The 23990-nt window shown below is 45.6% G+C and overlaps 1 protein-coding gene across 1 annotated transcript; it reads right to left on the bottom strand.

Moving 5' to 3' along the window:
- Positions 1-3394: 3394 nt before the first annotated feature.
- On the bottom strand, positions 3395-23712 carry LOC122541438 (zinc-binding protein A33-like). The gene is made up of 6 exons (XM_087979267.1): positions 20525-23712; positions 20327-20422; positions 20000-20233; positions 19477-19499; positions 18614-18729; positions 3395-8929 (listed from the first exon to the last, which is right to left on the bottom strand). The coding sequence occupies exons 1-6, from the start codon at positions 20933-20935 to the stop codon at positions 8379-8381; spliced, it is 1431 nt and encodes a 476-aa protein (XP_087835393.1). The 5' UTR covers positions 20936-23712; the 3' UTR covers positions 3395-8378.
- Positions 23713-23990: the final 278 nt, after the last annotated feature.

Raw genomic sequence — 23990 nt, forward strand, 5'->3', positions numbered from 1 at the left:
TTTTTTTTTCTGATATCATTGGGTGTTAATGTATATTTCGGGATGGGTGCAGTGCCTACTTTGAATTTCCTTGTTAATATTACTTTGTTGTTTCTTTCCTTTCTTGGTTTGAGTCTGGGATACAGCTCAAGCTGGAAGGAATTATGAAGGTGTTGTTGGGATGTGTAAGTGCCCCCTGTGGGCAGGAGGTAGAGTGCCTCTCGAACAGCCTTATATTAGGTTCAGTTTGATGGTTTTTTGGTATATGTAGTTACTAGTGTGTTAGTTGTAGTAGTTTTAGTTTTTGTATTTTTTAGTCTTCATGAGTCTTATTTTGTTTGTGCTCAACAATTGATCAGTTGAGTTCTTTCTTTTTGGAGTTCAAATGTTGTTATAGAGAGTCATGATTAATTGTGCCCTCAAATGGTGTATCTGGAATATTAGAGGGAGCCATTTGTTTGTTCAGAGAAAAAAATGTGCTTTCTAGTCTTAGAAAGCAGAGTTGGATATTACCCTTTTGCAAGAGACTCATCTTGATGACCAGGAACGCCTGAAATTGCAGCAGGGTGAGTTTGGTCGGTTGTATTTCTCCTCCTTCAATACTAGCAGTAGGGGAGAGGCCATATTTATTAGGAAGAATCTTCCATTTAAGACTGGGATGGTTACATGTGATTCTAAAAAGATCAATGCTGCATTTCAGAAATTTTGTTTTGAACTATACCGGTCTGAATGTGTTCAGGGTAAGATGGAGTCTTTCCTTAAGAATGTGGATCTACTTCTGAACAGACATCTTTCCTTAATGCCCCTTTAACAGAGCAAGAGATACAGGAGGCTGTGAAGCAGATGCAGAGTGGGAAGGTGTCTGGTCCTGACGGTCTTCCTAGTGAGTTTTACAAATAATTTATAAACATGTTATTGGGGCCGATGTTAGTTGGGACTGGTTAGGAGAATTGGCCATGCTAAATTGCCCGTAGTGTTAGGTGAAAGGGTAAATGTAGGGGAATGGGTCTGGGTGGGTTGCGCTTCGGCAGGTCAGTGTTGGGCCGAAGTGCCTGTTTCCACACTGTAAGTAATGTAATCTAATCAAATCTAAGAATGTCCTTCCGGGTTTGCTACATCCTATCCAAATGCTCCACTTAATGTTTTCCTCTGCAAACATTCCAGAGACTTAATGGCTGATTTAGTCCCTTTATCTGGTGCCGTAGGTGGCCTCTCATTACGCTGGCTAAATTGCAGTTGCTCCATGGGGTGTGCACCTCCCGATTTCAAAAGATATCAACTGACTGTTCTTTTATCTTTTGTTAGTGACTGGACTTGTGAAGATCCAGCATCAATATGGCGAGATATTGAGGCCTCCCAGATAAAATGCCCCCTCGTTAGCCTGTTGTTCTGAGATAAATTGAAGACAGTTCCGGAATATTGTTGTAACCCGATAATTATTAATACTGTCAAAGCATGGAGGGCAATGTGGCAGAGTGAGCGGAGCGTCTTTTCTTATCCCTATAGCTGTTATGCCGGGTTTTCAGCCGGGGCTAATCGATTTCGGGTTCAAGCTTTGGGAAGCTAGTGGAATCTCCTGTCTGGGTGATTTATGTGAAGGTGAAATAATGATGTCCTTTGGCCAAATAACTTGTAGGTATGGTTTAGCTAGCAGTGAACTTTTTCATTTTTTTGAGGTCAAGGATTTTATTCAAAAAGGGACTACACTCTTGTCCAACTCCTGCAGATCTGTCACAGAAGAGAGGGTGCTTCATACTATAAGTATTCACTCTGTTAGGGCTGGTTATCATATATGAGGGGGTGATCTTTTGGAAGACTTTGAGTGGCTTTGTGAGTTCTGGGAGAGAGCTAGAGGCTGAGATGTCTATGGAGACATAGGAGGACAATTGTGAAAATGTGAGAAAGATTTCAATCTGTAACAGGACCCATGCCATGCAGGTAAAGATTCTACACAGAACCCATTTGGCACCAGGGCATCTCACAAAATATAAGATGGGAGAATCTTCCCTATGTCCTCAGTGTGAAATAAGTATCGGTACTCTCACTCATTGTCTCTGGTCTTGCCTCAGGCAGATACTGGAGTGCTGAGGCAGAGTAATAGAGAGGTTCTCAGAGATCAAATTTAAGAGGGATCCTATCTCTCTTCTCCTGGCCCTCCCCATTTATCTTCTTTAGATGCTCATGGGGAAAAAAAACTTCTTAACGTTCTCACTTTTCATGCGAGGAAAAGAATTGTGATGTGTTGGATCTCTAAAAAACCCTCCAGGTCTGCAGGTTTGCCATAGGCCAATTATGGAACATATTCCTTTGGGCTTTCTTAGAAACATGGTACACTGAAAAATTGAAAATTTGTGTAAAGTATGACAGCCCTTTTTTGCTTATCTGGATCCAGTTTTATCTGCCATCTGAACTAGGGTTTTTGTGTCGCCATGACGATCTGATTTAGTGAACTTGATGCCCTTAAAGGAAGCATTTCAAATAAATTCCTGTATCATACTCAATGGTCTCAGAGGTCGGGAGCGAATGTTTCATTGTGCTGAGCTGTTTTATTTATTGCATTCAATGCTTTGTTCAGTTTGCACAATAGGATAGCTGTGTTTTGTTTGCATTGTTGTTTCTTTTAGTTTTTTACACAGTGTTTTTTGTTGTTTATTGTCGTTGTACTTTGGTAATTTCACAAAACATCTACCTCTCAATAAAAATAGCTGTATAAGAAGAAACGAAAAGGGACCTAAGGGGCAACAATTTCAAAAAAATGTGTAAATGTGTAATCAACTGCCAGAGGAAGTAGTGGAGGCTGGTAAAATTACAAAGTTAAAAGCATTTGGACAGGTATATGAATAGAAAGGGCCGAGAGAGTAACAGGCCAAATGGTGGCAAATGGGACTAGAGTAATTTAGGGTCTCTGGTTGGCATGGATGAGTTAGATCATAGAGTTTGTTTCTATGCTATCTCTATGACTCTTTGACTGTGTAGCTGATAAGAGGAGGAATTTCTTCTGCCGGAGGGTGTTTAATCTGTCGAACTCATTGCTGCAGTATGATGTGGTGACCAAGTCATTGGGTGTGTTTAAGACAGAGATGGATAGGTTCTTGATTAGTAAAGGGACCAGGGTTACAGGGAGAAGGCAGGAGAATGGGTCTGAGAAATATATCAGCCACAATCAAATGGTGAAGAAAACTGATTGGTGTATGACCTCATTCTGCTGCAGAATCTTATAGTCAGCAGAGGGAAAGCCAGCCACTGGATATATTAGTGACTGTCTTATATTTATAACCACTAGTCACTATCACAAGTGATAACATGATATACCGACACTGTCAAGTTCCTGAGTAACCTATTGAATGCCTCAAATAAAAAGACTGGTATTTGCATAGCACCATTAATAATATCTCAATGCTTCTTACAGACCATGAAGTGTTTCAGAATTGAATTTAATGTTGCAACGTGGAACATAAGGCTGTACACAGAAGACGCCCATAAACACCAATGAGAACAAGTCATCTCATAGTTTTGATGTTGAATGAGGGATAAACATTGGCCGTGGGATATTTTTTATCTTCACCACTATATGAGGTTTGGATGAAATTGTGATTGGCAGTCCCAATATTGCAGCACTCCCTCAGTATTGCACTCAAGTGTCAGTCTGGGTTTTTAATGGTCATGTCACACACTGTCAGCTCAGACCACCTATATGCTCCTCCAAATTATTATTATATCGAGTCTCAGTACAGGTCACTGCACAACGTCACTGGTCACAGATCTCCAGTCAGAAAAACACACTTCCATCACACTCATCAATTTTCTTTGCCACTTCCTCAAAAAACTCAATGAAGTTTGTCAGATGTGACTTCTCCTCTGCTTTGCCATTTCATAAGATCATAGCTAATCTGATCATTCTCAAATTGACTTTCCAGCCTTAACTCCATACTCTTTGATTTCCTTCCTCATTAAAAACCTACCCATCTGAGCCTTATGTATACTGAACAACCCAGCCTCAACAGCCCTCTGCAGCATCGGATTCCACACAAACGCTGAGAATGCTGGAGAAACTCAGCAGGCCAGGCAGCAGCTGAGGTGCGAGAAATATTTCAAAACCAGTATGATGCTTGTTCAGAGCTGTTTGTGTCTGTCCAGTGAGAGGGTGTAGAAAGGTGTTGATTTATGTGATGGGTTAGACAGGCTTCACAGTACTTTTCTCACCATAGAGGCACAGCCCTACAATGTAAAAGGGAATTCAAGAAGATAAGATTAGATTCCCTACAGTGCGGAAACAGGGCCTTGGGCCAACGACCCTTCGAAGAGTAACCCACCCAGACCAATTTCCCTCTGACTAATGCACCTAGCACTATGGACAATTTACCATGGCCAATTCACCTGACCTGCACATCTTTGGACTGTGGGAGGAAACCGGGGCACCTGGAAGAAACCCACGCAGACACGGAGAGAATGTGCAAACTCTACACAGACAGTCAGCTGAGGCTGAGAATCGAATCTGGGACGGTGGTGCTATGAGGCAGCAGTGTTATCGACTGAGCCACCATTCAGCCCTTGGTAGGCAGTGGGGTCCTTGGTCGACAGTGGGGAAGCTAATGCCTCAGCCGACTTGAAACCTAACTCATCAACAGTTTGAAATGGTCTGGAAGAACCTGCATTTCACTGCCAATCACAAGGTATCCTGCAAAAATTAAAAAGCTCAAGAAACTGGAGTAGTGTCACTGGATCCAAAAATGTTGTCTCTTCTTTCTCTCCACCCAGATTGCTGATTCTCACTGGCACTTTCTGTTTTTGTAGCACACCTTGACAGTGAAAATTGACGTTTGTAGCATACCTAGTGTTCAAAAAACAAAGAATAGCAAATGCTGGAAATCTGAAACAAAGCAGAAATTGATGTAGAGGCATTTTCGCTGCCAGATCTGCTGAGTTTCAGTGTTCCTGGAACAGACCGACACAGAACATTACTGTAAAACTAACCTCATCTCAAAAATCCTCCTTCACTGTCACCCAGTCAAATTCATCTTCATGTTATCACTGGCATTTCATTCCATGGGCTTCAATTATACTTCTAAATCTTTTATGTGACAATTTGTCACAAGCATTTTCAAGTCCAGAATCCGAATTGTGTCTTCAGCCCAAAGCTCAATCAATTCAGTTAAACATGCAGTTATCTCCCACAGGGAGGAGAAAGTGAGGACTGCAGATGCTGGAGACCAGAGCTGAAAAATGTGGTGCTGGAAAAACACAGTAGGCCAGGCAGCATCCGAGGAGCAGGAGAAGCGGGCTGAGACAAAAGGTAGGGGGGAGGGAATTTGGGGGAGGGGCACTGGGAATATGATAGGTGGAAGGAGGTGAGGGTGAGGGTGATAGGCTGGAGAAGGGGTGGGGGAGGAGAGGTCAGGAAGAAGATTGCAGGTCAAGAGGGCGGTGCTGAATCCGAGAGTTGGGACTGAGATAAGGTGGGGGGAGGGGAAATGAGGAAGCTGGAGAAATTTACATTCTCAGTCCCAACCTTCGGATTCAGCACCAAATTCCCTTCCCCCTACCTTTTATCTCAGCCCTCTTGGCACACCAGCCTCATTCCTGAAGAAGGGCTTATGCCCGAAACGTCGATTCTCCTGCTCCTCTGATGCTGCCTGGCCTGCTGTGTTTTTCCAGCACCACACTTTTCGACTCCAGTTTCCTCCAAAGGTGTGCAAGTTAGGTGAATTGGCCATGCTAAATTGCCCGTAGTGTTAGGTGGATTAGTCAGGGGTAAATGTAGGGGAATGGATCTGGGTGGGTTGCTCTTCAGAGGGTCGGTGTGGACTTGTTGGACCGAAGGGCCTGTTTCCACAGTGGAGGGAATCTAATCTAAATCTAATCTAAAAACATGATTTGCTTTGAATAAACCCACACTGGCATTCCTCAATTATCCAGAATTGCTTAACTGTGTTGAACATTATTCTTAAAATTTCCAGTGCAAGAGCCCTTCACCACTTCCGTCTATGTAGGGCTTGACTCAGCCCATCAATGAGTTCCCACCACCAAGGTTAATCTCACCGACCTGTTGTTGCGGCTTTACATTGACAGTTTATTTTAAGAAACGGAAACACTTACAATACCACAAAATTGAATTTAAAAATCACACAACGCCAGGTTATAGTCCAACAGGTTTAATTGGAAGCACACTAGCTAGTGCACTTCCAATTAAACCTGTTGTCTATAACCTGGTGTTGTGATTTTTAATTTTGTACACCCCAGTCCAACACCGGCATCTCCAAATCACAAAATTGAATGAAAGTTTGACTGTAAAAACAATATTGCAGGGCAGGATGGGAAAAGGGACTGGACTTGGACCGGCTGAATACTCTATCCACACGTCTTTACAGCTTCACGTTCTGAAACATGTGGATGTTACCACTGCCCACCACATGATAATTTGTAGATAACACTAAAATAGGCAGTATTGTGGACAGTGAAGAGGTTTCTCAGAAATTGCAGCAGGACCTTGAACAGTTGGGGAAGTGGGCTGAGAAATGGCAAATGGAGTTTAATATAGATAAAAGTCTGATGTCCTGCATTTTGGAAAGTCAAATCAAGGTAAGTGTTTCATGATGAATGTTAGGGCCTTAAGGAGTGTAGTAGAGCAGAGGGATTTGGAGTTCAGGTACATGGTTCTCTGAAAGTGGAATCACAGATAGACAGGACAGTGAAGAAGACTTTTAGCACACTGGCCTTCATCAGTCAGGGCACTGAAGTTGGGAAGTTATGTTGCAGTTGTACAGGACATTGGTAAGGCTACACTTGGAGTATTGGGTTCAGTTTTGGTCACCTTGCTGTAGGAAGGATGTTATTAAACTGGAAAGTGTGCAGAAGAATTTTACAAGGATGTTGCCTGGACTCAAGTGTATGAGTTAGAGGGAAAGGTTGGACATGTGAGGACTTTTTACTTTAGAGTGGAGGAGACTGGGGGAAGGGATACTTACAGAAGTGAATAAGATCATGGGAGGCATGGATAGGGTAAATTCACTCAGTCTTTTACCCAGAGTTGCAGAATCAAGGAAGAGAGAACATCAGTTTCCAGTTAGAGGGGAAAAAATAAAAGGGGCAATGATTTTACACAGAGGATGGATTGCATACGGAAGAAGCTGCCAGCTGAAGTGGTTGAGACGGGTACATTAACAACATTTCAAAGAAATTTGGAGAAATACATGGATAGGAAAGGTTTAGAAGGATACGGGCCAAGGGCAGGGAATTGGGGTTAGATAGACCTTTTGGTTGGCATGGACCACTTTGGGCTGAAGGGCCTATCTCTCTGCTGTAGGATTCAATCAATCTCTGACACTAAGACCCTACCGAAGGGAGCAACGACTGAAGGTCCAGAGTAAACGTGGGATCATTTCCAGGTAACTCCATTGACTTGAAACAGTAAATTTTAAAATTGTCCAGATGACATTGGTATAAGGAGAAATATTCTGGAGAAATTTACAAAAAATTGGCAACAGGTTTACTCTCTTGGATTTATTGTTGAAGTAATTGTTTTAGAAATCTTGGTTCACTCTAGGGAATTGCAGATATTGACTTGATTGAAGAAACTAATTTCAAATTTGATACTGCAATCCAATATAAATTATAATTACATAAACATAAACATGGAAAATCTGAATAGGATCTGTGCAAAGTAAAGTGCTAGAGTAAAGATCTTTTTATCAAACAGACATTTTCGTTGGGGTGATTTAAGGATTATTTCACTGGAGATAATGCTGAGAGAGCAATAACTCAGGGATAAGTGATGACTGTGACTGCACCTACACTGCAGTTTGCACCAACTGAACAGTTTCAAACATTGTTAAATATTATCTGATCATGACATAAATGACCAGTTTACCCATCACTTTCAAATCTGAGGTTTTCAAATTTTCTAATTTTACGAAAGAACAGTTAACGTTCTGGGCAATAGTTACAGACTTGAGCAAAACAAGACCAGTTTCTCAATGTTATCAAATTATGTGTGGGATATACATTACTGACACATGGTGGAAGTCTAAAGAAGATCAGCCTGACATGTTTATTTTGATTGAGCCCAGTCCCCCTGGAAAGACTCCACTGACCTGCAGTGAAATGATTTGGTGTTCCCCCTGGAAAGACTCCACTGAGCCCAGTCTGAGACCCACTGACTGATTCATCTCCAACACCGTCATGTAGCGCCACCTCCCGCCTGTGGAGCAACATTACAGGCAGGAAGGTCCCCGGGTTCCTGCAGCTCACAGCTCACTCTACCCAGTCAGTCCCTCTCTACAATTGAGCTTCTATTTGTTTCTTCTCTCCCCCTCCTTCTTTCCCCCAGGCTGAGACCGACCCCCATCAGTTTACAGCTGGCAGGAGGCAGGGGGACGGGGTGAAATTATGGGATGGATCTGTCAGTGCCCTTTAATCCCGCAGATTGTCAGCGGGGCGGAGTTTTTCCCGTCAATATTCCTTCCCGGACAGAAGAAGGGAAAGAGCCTCTCAGTGAAAGTGTGGGTGAAAGTGTGGAGATGAGACATGGTGTCCGCATTGTAAAATGACACCCGTGCACCCTCACAGTCCAGGAAAACTCCAATCTTCCGGGGATTCACGCTCGGGTAGAGTGGGGTTGGTGAGGGAGAGGTGGAGGCAAAATAACCTTTTCCTGGAATCAGCCACACAATCCAGAATCCGGTTTCTGGGTTTAGTTCGATGCCCCCATTCCTCTTCACAGACTCTCGGGCCACTCCCAGATACCACCAGGTCTTCTGCCCCACCTCCACCTCCCAGTAATGTCTCCCTGATGTGAATCCCTCTGATCCAAGAACACATTCCCAGGAACCAAATTTCACCGGGGAGTCAGGGAGCGGCTGGTTTTTGACTCCGAATCTCACACTGGTCCGGTCCTCAGACAGGATGAGCCGGGGATGCGCTGTGTTCGGATCCAGAGTCAGAGAGGCTGGAGCTGGGGGAGAGATCAAATAACATCGTCAGGGAGAGGGAGCGAGAGAGAGGCCAGGGCGAGTGAGGGGAGCAGGTAGTGAGGAGTGAGTGATAGAGGCAGTGGGAGTTAGGGTGAGTCTGGAAAAGAGGTGTTTGAAGGAGAGGTGGGTCAGGGAGAGTACAATGAGTGAGGGAGAAGTGAAGGAATGAGGAGGAAGGAGTGAAGGAGGTGAGAGGGTTCATTTGGAGAGGAGTGGGTGGGAAAATGAAGTGCATAAGAAGAACAAAACCCTAATCTTAACCATATCGCAGGAGGGAGGGCAAGGTTAAAGAGAGGGGGTGAGTGAGGAGATATGGGCTAGACGGTGGAGAGTGAGAACAGGTGGGAGAGAGAAGAGGGGAGAGTGAGGGGTGGTATAAGAGAGGTGTGGAGAATGAGAGGTAGCTCAGAGTGGGGTGAGCAATGGGAGGTTTGAGTGCTCAGGTGAGAGCGATGGGAACATGTAAAGCGAGGGAGTGGGAGGGAGAGAAAAGGTTGGGAAGTGCAACATCATCTGGGGAGCCATGTGGAGTAGGTGGAAGAAGGAGTAATTGTGGGAATGGGAAGTGTGATGGTAGTGGCACAGGGGGAGTGCACTGGGGAGTGTAAACTGAAGCAGAAGGTGAGTGGAGAGTGTGGCAGAAGTGGAGTGAGATGAAGCATGGGGGTGGGGAAGGAGAGCGAGAGTGAGGGGAGAGCAAGGGGGTGTGGGACAGCATAGGGGAGTGTCAGATGGTGGGGGCCAGGAGGGGGAGGGAGAGTGATGAGCAGAGTGAGGGGTACAGGAGAGGTGGGAGAGAATGAAGGGGTTAGTGAGAGTAAACAGTGGGGAGATGGTGGGGGGAGAGCAGTGTGAGGGACAGGAGAGACTGAACGAGAGGAATGGAGCATGGACTTGAAAGAGAGATGGCTAGGTCTGGGTGGAAGAGACAGATTAGGAAGGGAGAGTGAGTGTGATGAAATGGGTAAGGGAGAGGAAGAGGAAGGGGGGAATGAGAGAACAGAAGAGTAATGGGGAAGTGACCATGAGGAGGAGTGATGGTATGAATGGAACATGAGGGTAAGGGGAAAGGGAAATTTGGGGCAGGAAGGGACAGTAAGGGGAAGGTTGGTGAATCCAAGAAGAAGGGGAGAGTGAGGTGATGTGAGTGGGTGGGAATTGGGATAGTGAGGGGAGGCAGGACTGATGGGCAGCAAGTGAGTGGGGAGACTGAGGGAGGGTTGAGTGAGGTTGCATTTGTCAGGGAAGGTTTAAGGAAGGGGAGGGGAGCATGATGGAGAGTGGGAGGAAATGAGTAGGAGGTTTTTAACTTCAGGGCAGGAAATGGGAGGGTGAAGAGATGGGGGAAGTGATGGAAGAGGGAATGATTGGAAGCTGAGTAAGGATGTGGGAGAGGGTGTGGAGGTTTTGTGAGGGGAGGGGACTGTTTGGGATGGGGTTGGGGACAGCGAGGGACAGTATAGAATGGGAGGCTGAGGACAGGAGCCTGCAAAATAAGTGGACATTTGAAATTTGCAGGTCGGGAGAGTGAGTGGGAGAGTTGAGAGATGGAGATGCGGTGAGTAAGGGGAAGAGCGAAAGGGAGGTGAGAGGGAGGAGGAAGGGATGGCTGAGCTGGAGGGAAGAAAGACATGAGAGGGATGAGTGAGTAGGGGAGGAGAGTAGTGATAGGGAGGGACAGGGTATATAAAAGTGAGGGAAGGGTTAAGAGTACAGGGAATACATATATGGAAGTCAGAGGTTAACAAAATAATGAGTTTTGGGGGTGAGTGCATTGCAGGATGTGGTGGAGTCTGTGAAGGGGAGAGGAGAGTAAAGATGAGGAGAATGTAGGATGGGGGTTTAAAAGGAAGGAGAGAGTGGTTGTGGAAGTCTGTGGAATGTGGAGAAGATGAGTGAATTTGAGGATGAGGTGAAGAGGGAGAGAAGTGGAGGCAAGAGTGAAGGGGAAGAGAGTATGAGGAGGTAAGATTAAAAGGGAGGGTGGAGCCAGGGGTGGGGGTAATCATGTTAGAGCGATTATGGAGGAATGGAGTGGAAGAGGAGGGTGAATGAGAGATGGGAGTGAGGGGCAGTGTGAAGCAGAGGGTGAAAGCAGAGAGAGGCTGAGCGGAGACTGACCGGATTGGGAAACTGCTCGAGGGAACAGTGAGGGAGAGGATGAGTGAGCAGAAGGGGGCTGTATGAGAGGTGAGGTTGGGTGGTAGGAAGAGTAGGGTGAGTGAGCAGAAGGGAGACACTGAAAGCAGGAGAGAGTTGGGTGGGGTGGAGAGTGAAATCCATGGAAGAGTGATGGGAGGGAGGTGAGGAGAGTGGTTCCTATATGGAGACAGAAGGGGAGTGTAGTGAGGGACAGGGAGAAGGAAACTGGAGAGAGTGATGGGATGAATAAAGAGTTGGCCTGTGTGTGAGGTCATGGGTGGGAGGAGGTGAGAGGCAGGGGGTAAGGGAAAAGGAGAGGAAAATTGGCAGCGAGGGGGAATGCAAATGAGGAAAATGACATAGAGGAGGAGAATAAGACAGAGGGGAGGAGAGAGTGAAAGGGAGATGTGTAGGGGAAGGCTGAGGGTGTGGAGTGAGTGAGGGGAGGGAAAAGTCACGGGATGTGAGTGTCAGGGAATTGGAGTGAGGTGGGGGAGTGATAGGAGAATGGGTTGGAAGAGAAAATGCAGGGTAAGTGTGAGTGAAGGGGGAGAGTGATGAAAAGTGGATACGAGGGTAAAAGGACCAGGGAGTGATGTGTTTGATATTGGCTTAGGATGAGTGTAAAGTGTGAGGATGGAGAGGGTGGTGACGTTGAAGTTGGAGCATGGAGGGAGACAGGAGGGGTGAGTAGTGTGATGTGGGAGAGGAGAGTGTGAGGAAGACGGGTAAATGAAGGAGAAGTGTAAGAGAGGTGGTGCATTGTCAAAAGGGGTTGCTTTGCTGGAGGGAGAGAGTGAGGTTGAAGAGAGAGAGCGTAGATGAGAAAGAGGCAAGTAGGCAAGGGTGAGGAAGTAGGACAACTTCTGGATTGTGGATGAGGATTTGTAGGGTAGAAAAACATTATCCCTAATTCTCCGAGAAACCTCCTACTCTTTTCTTCAATCTATGCACCTGTTAGTGCCCATTCCATTGAGGGGAAAACTACCCTTCTGTCTCCCCAATCTGTAATCCCCATAACTTTCTACACCTTCATCAGGTTCTCCCCTCAGTCTTCTCTGCTTCAATGAAAACATTCCCAGCCAAGCGAGTCTGTCTTCAGAGGTGAAAGGCTCCAGGCTAGGCAACATCTTGGTGAATCTCAGCTGTTCCAACCCTGCCCTGTCTCCTGTTGGATTTTCTACACACTGCCTTAAAATGATCACATGGAGACATTCTAAGAATTCTGTCCTGTCCAAGCCCTTCACAATCTGTCTGTCCCAGTTCATCCTGGGGAAGCTGAATTCCCCTGATATTATTAACATTTTGTTTTTGCACTTCTCTGAGATTTGCTACACATCAGCGTTTAATTTGTCTCTGACCATGGTGGGTCTACAGTACACTCCCAACAATGTAATTCCCAAGTTTTATAAAGTTCTACCTGTGTGGCCTCAATGGAGTGGAAAATGAGATTCTGTTCTTCCAGTTTGTGCTGAGCCTTGAGTTGGAAGAACAGTATCTCATTTCCCACTTGGGGACACTGCAGCCTTCAGGACTCAATGTTGAGTTCAATAATGTTAGGGCCTGAACACCTTGTTCCATGCCCTTTACCCACGTGGACACTCCAAGCCCTGTCATGACATGAGTTACTTTCAGTACAGCCAGCCTTATTTCACCTCCTTCCATACCCCACTATCAGCTTTTCTGTCTCCCTGATTCACCATTATCTTTCCCTTTATCTGCCTAACTATCTTTCTCTCCTTCTGGGCTCTGTGTCCACCAATTTTGTTTTTCTTGACAAACTCTACCCCTATACTCCCACCTAGACACCCTGTCTTCAGCATATATACCACTTTTTTCCAGCTACTATCTAATTTTGTAGGAGGGTCACTGGACAAGATACATTAACTCTGCTTTCTCTCCATAGTTACTGCCAGAACTACAGGGCTTTTCCAGTTGATTCTGGTTTGGTTTCAGATTTCCAGCATCTACATTTCTTTATTCTATTTTATGATTAATTGTGTTTATGTGAATTGCCTTGTATTCTTGATATCCAGAGGAGATGGACGGACAAGGGAATGTGAAAATAAATATGAGGAGAGAGGGTGAGGTAGAGTGGGAGGGGACAATATGAGACTTTTAACGAGTGAGATTTGGAGTAATGGAGAGGTAGAGCTGGGAAGTGATATAGAGGGAACATCAAAGGAGTAGCAGAGCCAGTTGGAGGGGAGAGATAAGATTGGAGTGTGGGGTAGAAGGGAGAGTGAGGTACAACAGAGCATAAAGCTGAGGGTGAGAGTGACAGTAATGGGAACTGACAGGAATGGGCATTGTGTGATGGACGGGGAAGGGAGAATGAGAGTGAGGGAAGAGACAGGGCATGAGGACAATCTTCTTTGTAACCTCTTCAAAAATCTCAATCATGTCAATGAGTCAAGGTTTCCCATGCACAAAGCCATGAAGACTATCATTGCCTTTCCAAATGATGATAACTGGCTCTCAGAATCCCCCACACCAACTTACCCACTAATGACGTCAGGCTCATCAATCACCTGGCTTTTCCTTACAGGGTTTCTTAAATAATGGCACAACATTAAGAATCCTCCAGTCTTGCTCATCTCACCCTTGGCTATTGATGATACAAATATCTCAGCAATGGGCTCAGAAATCTCTTCCCTAACTTCCCACAAAGTTCAAAGATATAAAAGGGACCTAAGGGGCAATTTTTTCACACAGAGGGTGGTGCGTGTATGGAATGAGCTGCCAGAGGAAGTGGTGGAGGCTAGTACAATTGCAACATTTAAAAGGCATCTGGATGGGTATATGAATAGGAAGGGTTTAGAGGGATATGGGCCAACTGCTGCCAAATGAGACTAAATTAGGGTGGGATATCTGAACAGTGTGGACAAGTTGGACCGCAGAATCTGTTTCCATGTTGTATATCTCTCTGACTCTACGAATATATAAACCTGATCAGGTTACGGCACTTATCTGCCCTTATAGCGTCATTGAGTCATAGAGATGTTCAGCACAGAAACAGATCCTTCAGTCCAACCCGTCCATGCCAACCAGATATCCCAACCCAATATAGTCCCACCTGCCAGCACCTAGCCCATATCCCTCTAACCCATATACCCATCCAGATGCCTTTTAAATGTTGCAATTGTACTAGCCTCCACCACTTCCTCTGACAGCTCATTGCATACACATATCACTCTCTGCATGAAAACGTTGCCCCTTAGGTCTCTTTTATATCTTTCCCCTCTCACCCTAAACCTATGCCCTCTAGTTCTGGACTCCCCCACCCCAGGGAAGAGACTTTGTCTATTTATCCTATCCATGCCCCTCATGATTGCAAGCAATATTCCAGAAGTGGCCTAACCAATATCCTGTACAGCCGCAACGTGACCTCCCAACTCCGGTACTCAATACTCTGACCAATAAAGGAAACAATGCCAAACGCCTTCTCCACGATCCTATCTACCTGCGACTCCACATTCAAGGAGCTATGAGCCTGCACTCCAAGGTCTATTTGTTCAGCAGCACACCCTAGAACCTTACCATGTATTTCAACACCTGCAACACATCCATGATTATAATATGGACTCTTAAAGACATCCCTATTTATTTCCCCAAATTCGATGTCCTTCTCCACAATAAATCACTGATGTGAAATATTCATTCGCATCTCACCTATCTCACATAGTTCCACACATCGACATCCTCTTTGATCTGCAAGGGGCCCTGTTCCCTTCCTAGTTATTATTTTGCTCTTCTTGTATGTGGTGGAATCTCTTTGGATTCTCCTTAACCCAATACACCAAAGCTATCTCAAGCTCTATTTTTGCCCTCCTGAGTTCACTTCATTCCAGCTGTCAATACTGGGCAAATGCCTCCTTATGTTTCTTGACCAGAGCCTTAGTTTCTCTCATCCTACCAAGTTTGCCCTTCTCACTACACTAATTGGAACATACTGTCTCTGAGCTCCCATTATCTCATTTTAGAATGTTTCCCACGCCAACCATCCCTCTACCTGTGATCAGTTTGTCCCAATCAATGCCTAATACCATCAAATTTCAAAATCCTTACTACAATTTAGAACTATAAATTTTAGGTTCGGTCTGACATTTTCCATAACCAATTTCAAAATAATGGAATTATTATCACTTGCCCAAAAGTACCCCCACTCCTGACAGATCAGACAATTAGCCCTGCCCTATTTCCCAAGAGAAAGTCATGCTTCTTTCATTAGAGTTGTAGATTCAGAGAGATGTACAACACATAAACAGCCTTCGGTCCAACTCGTCCATGCCGACTGGATATCCTAAACTAATTGAGTCTTATTTGTCAGCCCTTGACCCATAACCCTCTAAACCGTTCATATTCATATACTCATGTAGATGCCTTTAAATGTTGTATTTGTACAAGCCTCCACCACTTCCTCTGGCAGCTAATTCCATACAGGCAGCACATCGGTTTCCTCTTGCAGGACCACCCAGAACCTTGTCATACTCCGAATCCTTTGAAAACTGACCAAGAACATTGCACTGAGTTAGAACCTTCAAATTGAATTGGCCTTCTGATCAAATTCATGGAGCAGCCATTGGGTTCACTGTTTGATCAATTTGATTACTCTAAGTATTGGAACAGTGGCTCAATGGTTAGCACTGTTGCCTCACAGCACCAGGGAGCTGGGTTCAATTCCAGCCTCAGGCGATTGCGTGAAGTTTGCACTTTCTCCTGTGTATGCATGGGATTCCTCCCGCAGTCCAAAGATGTGCAGCTTTTGTCCATTGTGTCCAGGGGAGTGCATGCTAGGTGGATTAGCCATGAGAAATGTGGACTTACAGAGATATACTGCTCAGAGATGTGGTGTGGACCTGAAGGGCTGAATGGCCTGCTTCCGCACTGGAGGGCTTCTGTGATTCTATCAGCCTCACTATCTGCAAGCTGGCTTTTCACCATCCCCTTATGGAAGATTATAAATATCTCTGCCTTGTTTAATGCTTGACTATGTTAAACCGATGGATATTTATCAGGCTCAGCAGGTCTGGCAACATCTGTGGAGAAAAATCAGAGTTAACATTTCGGATGGAATGACCTTCCTTAGAACTAATGGTCACAAGGAAAATGTTGGTTTTTGCACAGAAGTTTGGTTTGGGTGTGGGAAGTGGTAAAGAGTAAATGATAGTGGGGATAGACCCCAAAGAGAGAGAACAGCAGTTAGACAGACAAAGGTGTAGACAACGATCTGGCTAGGGGTTGAAAAGGTGATGATGGAGACTTAGTGGCGACAATATGTGATGTGTAATAGCAGACTCTGTGACAACAAGGCCTGGTTGTATGGGTTGGGTAAGGTCATGGGAAGGCTCAGACCCCAAAGTTATTTAATTTGCTATTGAGTCTGGAAGGCTACAGGGTTCCCTGGTGGAAAATTAGGTTCTGTTCTGCCAGCTTGCACTAAGCTTCACTGGAGCATTGCAGCAAGCCTCAGACAGAGATGTCAGCCAGGGAATGGGCAGTGTTAAAAGGCAACTAGAAGTTCACAGTCTATTTTTGGCAAACATAATGCTAGTGTTCTGTAATTTGGTCACACTGTCTACCCTTCATAGCCCCAGTGTAGAGGAGGCCCCATATTGTGAACAGCAAATACAGTCAGCTAGATTGTGAGAAGTGCAGGTAGATGCAAGGTATGTTTGGGCGCTTGGATACTGAGGAAGTAAACGGACAGATGTTACACCTTCAGCAGTTGCAGGGGAAGGTGCTGTGAAGCTGAGAGTGGGTAGGGTGTCCCTAACAGAAGAGTGGACAAGGGAGGGGAGGTATGTGGTATCTTGTGGTGACATCTTGCTGGAGGTGGGGGAAACGACAGCAGATTATCTGGTTGTGGATGCTGGTGGGACTGACGTTCCCACAAGGGGCACCCTATCACTGTTGCGGGAGGGACGAGAGGGGGTGAAGGCTAAAGTGTGGGAGGTGGGTCGGAACCGGCTGAGGACCCTGTTGCCAACAGTGCTGGGGAATCCTCACTTGCGAAAGAAGGTGGACATTTTAGAGGCTCCTTTGTCAAAGTTGGCATCATCGGAACAAATGCGATGGAGACAGATTAACTAGAAGAATGGAATGGAGTCTTTACAGGAAGCTGGGTACGAGGATGTACAGCACAGGGAACTGTTGGCGTTGGTGTGTTCATTGTGGATATTGGTGGCCAGCGTATCCACAGAAATAGAAACAGAGGTGTCAAGGAAGAGAAGGGAGGAGACAGAGATAGACCAGGTGAAGGTGAGAGCGGTGTGTAAGTTGGAAACAAAATCAATACATTTTTCCAATTACAGGTGAGAGAGGGAGGCAGCAGTGTGCTCTGTGCTCTCATAGCCAACCCTAACTTTGTTATTAAACTTGCTAATCAGGGTGGTGCTGTAGTAATTGACAGACTGGCCTCTATATTGCAGAAGCTGAGTTACCACTCAGATACCTCCTCCTATCAGCCCTAGCCTGTGACCCCATGATGGAACATCAGGCCATTGTATCACCCACAGTCATCAACCTAATTTCATTTGGTGATCCGCCCACAAAACCACTGCCTCCCAGCTGATAATCCCCCGACCCCACACAACTCGCTTCGACATCCTTCCCAAAGTACACAAACAGGATTGCCCAGGTAGACCCATTCTTTCTGCCTGCTCCTGCCCCACAGAACTCATCACTTCCAACCATGACTCAGTCTTGTATGCCCTGCTCAAGTCCCTGCTCAGTTACACCCACCATTCGTCTGTCACTTGACGCCAATTCCAAAATTTCCAGGGTAGTGAAGAAGGCATTTGGTATGCTTTCCTTTATTGGTCTAAGTATTGAGTTTAGGAGTTGGGAGGTCATGTTGCAGCTGCACAGTACATTGATTAGGCCACATTTGGAATATTGTGTGCACTTTTGGTCTCCTTCCTATCAAAAGGATATTGTGAAATGTGAGGCGGATCAGAAAAGATTCACAAGGATATTGTCAGGGTTGGGGTGTGTGGGGGTTGAACTATACGTAGAGGCTGAATAGGTTGGGGCTGTTTTCCCTGGAGCAATGGAGGCTGAGGGGTGACCTTATACAGGTTGAAAATCATGAGGTACATGGATAGGAGAAATAGACAAGGTCTTTCTCCTCGGGTGGGGGAGACCAGAACTAGAGGGCATAGGTTTAGGGTGAGAGGAGAAAGATATAAAAGGGACCTAATGGGTAACTTTTTGATGCAGAGGATCATAAGTATATGGAATGAGCTGCCAGTTGAAGTGGTAGATGCTGGTAGAATTACAGCATTTAAAAGACTTCTGGATAGATATGTGAACAGGAAGGGTTAAGAGGGATATGGGTCAAGTGCTGGCAAATGGGACTTGATTAGAATAACTGGTTGGCATCGACGAGTTGGACCGAAGGGTCTGTTTCCAGACTGTACATCTCTATGACTCTGTAACTATCGATCTGAAGATGGAAACTGGAGCCTTGGAGACCCTGCACAACTGGATCTATCGTCAGGAAAATGAATACACATGTTTACCTGGGTGAATGGTGTGTATCATTTCTCTCCAGACTGTGTACTGTAGAGGGCCGGTGAATTGTGCGAGAGACAGAGAGCCGTCAGCAGCTAAGAATGTCTTCTCCTCATCATCAATCCTGTAAACATTAAACAGATGATATTATAAATGCTGCTTTGTTAGAACATGTATGACGTTATTTAAATATTCAAACTTTCAGCATTGTTCATATTTGAGTGAAAGGGCTAGAAAGTGAAATGTTTGTCTTATCTTTATCAAGTTCTTGTTGGATCACTTATAATGCAAGGACAAGGTTTTGAAACCCCCAGGTCCAGAGAAAGGCCTATGTCCTGATAACAGATTAGTCACTGAGACATCACACACCATGGCGATGATAAACATTTCCCCCATTCCCTTGCTGTATTATAAATAGAGCTTGTGGAACAGAGATGAAAAACCAAAACATCTAAAATCCTTATGTCCAACATATGTCCCACAACCCTCTGAGAAACCTGCTCCTCTACTTCTCACCACTTGACCATCTCTGATTTTAGTCTCTCCCCCTATTGGAGGTTGGACCTTCAGCTGCCCAGACCCTCAGCTCTGGGATTCCCTCCCTGAAACCCTCCATCTCTATTCCTCTTTGCCCCTTTAAGATACTCTCAATCCTGCATCTGCATTAATATCTGGGTGTCATGTTTATTTTATTCACTTTCTGAAGCTCCTTTGAAATAGCGCGAGACTTTGGACGTGCTCTCTAAACAGTAAAGTATTGCACTCAAAACGTTTGTATTCGAAAAATACAAAAAAAAGAGATAACGCATAATAATCCGTGACTGAGTTATTGAGCAAACTGTGCAAAGTTTCAGTAAAGAGCATGTTCTACCTTCTCTTCCGACAAGTTGCCTCCTGAAAGAAATAAATCACAGTGAGGATGGCAGTAACAGATTTCAGGAGAGACAGACAGTCTGCTGAAATGAGCAGACACAACACGGAATTGTAAAATGATACATTTTGGAAGGAAGATTGAGGAGATTAAACTGGAACTGCCCATCAGTCCCGCTCATAGTCACAGCGACTCTCTCCCTCCCAAAATACCAGATTCACCCACACACTCTCCACATGGAACTGGAACTGGATTACAGTGGGAGTTCCAGGAGACAATTAAACTTGGGGAACACGGAGATAATAACTGAGCAACTACCAAGATCACACCCCATTCCTGGGAGGCTGTCGGTTTGCCTTTCTGAGACGGTGTGGGAGCGGTTCCTTCATTGACAACATCAGTCAGAGATTCAATTTAATTCTATTTTGTTTTATAATTGCTTTATTAATTTAACAATTATCATTAGGTTTTTTTTGTAACTGGGTGAAACTTCCATTACCTAACCTGGAAAATAATCCCTCACCTTCAGAAACACCAGCTCGTCTTTTTGCTCCGTCTGTTTCTGCAACTTTGAGAGTTTTTCCTCAATAGAATTTAAATTCTCCTGAATCTCTCGAAGGTTTCTCTCCATTGTTTCTACAACCCTCTCCTCTTCTTCCCTGAGATCTCTGAGTAAACGCTGTTCTTTCTCAGTGAGAATCTGGTGCATTTTAGTGAACTCGGATGTGATGTGGGTCTGCAGACTGCTCGCCTGTTCCTACCAAATGAAATGTGAAACCTCATTCATGTCCCGCGATAAAGGGAACAAAACTAACCGAGATCCCAGAGAATCAGCACAGGGAGAGCTCACCCTCACTTCGGAAATCTTCCGTTTCTGGGTCAGTTCCGTTTGTAGAGTCCCCGATTTCTTCTCTGTGAGAGAATCTAAGGAAGATTTCAGCTTATTCTAGAATTGGGAGAGAAATTGCAGAATTAGATGTGTTGGGTCAGGTGTTGGATCAGGAATGTGTGATGAAACGCGCAGTTTATAAAATATTCTCTCTTTTACCTTGTAGATTTCAACAGCCTCATTGATCGGCAGGAAGCGGTGCTCTCTGTGTTCCCGCGAATCTCTACAAATCAGACAGATCAATTTCCTGTCAGTGTCACAAAACAGCTTCAGATCTTCCTGATGTTCCTCACAGTGAGGTTTACTTTCCTTCTCTTTCGGATCCAGCTTTAATTTTCGAGCCTCCTCGGCCAGATTCGCTAAGGCCCGATTTACCCTGAGGTTTCTTTCCGGAAATTCCTCTCTACATTGCGGGCAGGAGTTTATCTCCTTCTTTTCCCAACTCTCGGTGATACAGGAGCGGCAGAAATTGTGTCCACATTCCAGTATTACCGGATCGGTGAAGAAATCCAGACAAATGGGACAAACTGTCTCCTCGGTCAGTCTCAGGAGCTGCTGTCTGGAAGCCATGATCAATCTCAGCACTTCCGGATTCAAACTGTTCCCAGTCTCACTGTTCCTCCGCAGGTAAACACGTTCAGGTCATCGATATCCCGTTGAATTTCACTGCAAACAATTGTTACTTTAAACTTTATCCTCTCGATATTTTGACAGAAACAAAATGAAATATTCATACATTGAAGAAGAAACGCAACATGGGCGGCGGGGGAGTTGAACCCTAGTCGGGAGGGTGAAGACCCACGGAGTGCTGTCCCTTGGGGAGGGGCAGAGAGAGAGAGAGGGCGCGGGGGTGGAGATGGGCGGGGAGCTGCAGACTGAGCTCACTGCTCATTTACAAACCCTCTGGTGCAATCCGGTGTAAGGCCTAGATCACTGAGCTGGGTTGTGTGAATGACTACCACCCGCTCACCCTCAAACACAAAGTACTAGGTATCGACAGAATGAGATGACAGTTACGGAGGCAGTTCCGGGGATCCGGTCTGTAAGTCTCTTACGTTTAAGTATCGTCTTTCACGACACTAAGAATTACCAAGGTAACAGTCACACAACATCAGGATATAGTCCAACAGGTTTATCTGAAAGTACAAGTTTTCGCTGCTCCTTCGTCAGGGAGCTAGTGGGGAAGGATCACGGGACACAGAATTTTTGGTAAAAGAAGAAAATGTCACACAAATGTTGCGATGTACTGAACAAACCTAGATTGCTGTTAAGTCAGCTAAATCGGTTGCAGGTTTCGGTTAATATGTAAATCCCAGAATTTGATTCACATCGCAGTCACGAGATAACTTTTGGTTTTATTTTTAAAAAGTGACATCTCAGCTCAGACAATGCCTGAAAGGTGTGAGGTTAGAGTGTGTCTGTATTCCAACCGGGAGGCAGACTGATTTAGCAGCAGCAGCGGGAGGGGGGAGAGTGAGGCGCTGGGTGGGAGCCGGGAAGGCGAGTGAACTGATTTATTTAGGCTCAACCCTCCCATTCCTCACCACCCTCTGGGATTGCCTTCATTCTCCACACCCCTCTCTCTCTCTCATACCACCTTTCAATCTCCTTTCCTCTCTCTCCCTCCATCCGCCTTACCTATCCTTCCTCCTCATTCCTCCACTCTCATCAGTCACTGCACTCTCTGTCACTCACTCCTCTTTCCCTGACCCTCCCCTCCTTCAAACTCCCCCTTTTCAGACTCACCTTATCTCGCCTCCACACTCATCCCACTCCCTCCATCGCTCAACCCCTCACTACCTGCTCCCCTCTCTCTCTATGGTCCCTCTCTCCCTCTCTATTATTTGATCTCTCCCCCAGCTCCAGCCTCTCTGACTCTGGATCCGAACACAGCGCATCCCCTGCTCATCCTGTCTGAGGACCGGACCAGTGTGAGACTCGGAGACACAGAGCAGCCGCTCCCTGACTCCCCGGAGAGATTGATTCCTGAGAGATGGGATTCTGGGATCTGTGGCCGTATCCGGGATGCGGTTACTTAGCCGCTCCCCCCACCCCACCATGGACCCTTCTCTCCTCAAGTGTGAATCCCGGGAAGATCGGGGTTTTCCTGGACTATGAGGGTGGACAGGTGTCATTTTACAATGCGGACACCATGTCCCATCTCCACACTTTCACCCACACTTTCACTGAGAGGCTCTTTCCCATCTTCCATCCGGGAGGGAATTACGACGGGAAAAACTCCGCCCCGCTGACAATCTGCGGGATAAAAGGGCACTGACAGATCCATCCCATAATTTCACCCCCTCCCCCTGTCTCCTGCCAACTGTAAACTGATGGGGTCGGTCTCAGTCTGGGGGAAAGAAGGAGGGGGAGAGAAGAAACAAATAGAAGCTCAATTGTAGAGAGGGACTGACTGGGTAGAGTGAGCTGTGAGCTGCAGGAACCCGGGGACCTTCCTGTCTGTAATGTTGCTCCACAGGCGGGAGGTGGCGCTACATGACGGTGTTGGAGATGAATCAGTCAGTGGGTCTCAGATTGGGCTCAGGGGAGTATTTCCAGGGGGATACCAAATCATTTCTCCCGAGTGTGATTTGAGGAACTCATGGGGGCTGGGTGGTGAGGGAATGGAAGGTAAATTGCAACAAATGCCACGTTCTGTAAGTTACCAGAAGTTTGTCTTATTCTGGCATGGTGAGTGTGAAAGCCCTTGGCATCAAAGCCATATTTCATCGAGTGTGGTATCAAGGAACTCCAGCAAATCTGGAATCCGTGGCAATGAGGGGTGGAGGGCGTCAAACTCTCCACTGGTTACCTGGCACATTGGGAAGATGAACATGAACATGAATGTCTTCAGTTGCTTCATCAGTGAACTTCCCTCAGTAATAAGGTCAGAAGTTGGCATGTTCAATGACTGTGCAATCTTCAACACTATTCATGACTCTGCATATTCTGAAACATCACATGTACAAATGCAGCAAGACCTTGACCAATATCGAAGCTAAGGCTGACAGGTGTGAATTCAAATTTGTGCCACACTAATGCCGAGTCATGACCTTTTCCAATGACAGTCAATCCAGCCACTGCCCATTGACATATAATGCCTTTATGAAATTTCCTTCTGAAAACATCCTAGGGGTTACCATTAACCAGAAGTGCACCTGGCCTCACCATATAAATGAGGTAGTTTCAGATCAGGTCAGAGGCTCAGAATACTGTGTGAAGTCACGCACCTCCTGACTCCCAAAAGCTTGTCACTCATCTGCAAGGCACAAGCTAGGAATGTGATGGAATCCACCACACTTGCCTGGGTGGGTGCAGCTCCAACAATACCCCAGTAGCTTGACACTATCCAGAACAAAGCAGGCCACCTGACTGGCACAACATCAACAAATACCCTGCTGCCTCTACAACCAATGCTCAGTCACAGCAGTGTGTACTAATGACAAGCTGAACTGCAGAAATTCACCAAAAAGCCTTGGACAGCACCTTACAAACCCACAACCACTTCCATTTAAAATGGCAAAGCAGCAAATACATGGGAACACCACCACCTGAAAATTAGCTCCAAATCGCTCACCAACCTGACTTGGAAACTTGTTACTGTTGCTGAGTGGAAACCCAAGAA

The sequence above is a fragment of the Chiloscyllium plagiosum genome, unplaced genomic scaffold (genome assembly GCF_037043375.1).
Source record: "Chiloscyllium plagiosum isolate Xiang-an unplaced genomic scaffold, Cpla_swu_hap1 HiC_scaffold_35, whole genome shotgun sequence".
Lineage (NCBI taxonomy): Eukaryota > Metazoa > Chordata > Chondrichthyes > Orectolobiformes > Hemiscylliidae > Chiloscyllium > Chiloscyllium plagiosum.

Excerpts from the sequence above, each read along its gene's own strand:
- LOC122541438 (XM_087979267.1), bottom strand. The coding sequence starts at position 20,935 with ATGGCTTCCAGACAGCAGCTCCTGAGACTGACCGAGGAGACAGTTTGT. Across the intron at positions 19,500-19,999 it reads ACGAGCTGGTGTTTCTGAAG|GAGGCAACTTGTCGGAAGAG; the intron begins GTGAGGGATTAT and ends TATTTCTTTCAG. Across the intron at positions 18,730-19,476 it reads GCAACTTGTCGGAAGAGAAG|GATTGATGATGAGGAGAAGA; the intron begins GTAGAACATGCT and ends TAATGTTTACAG.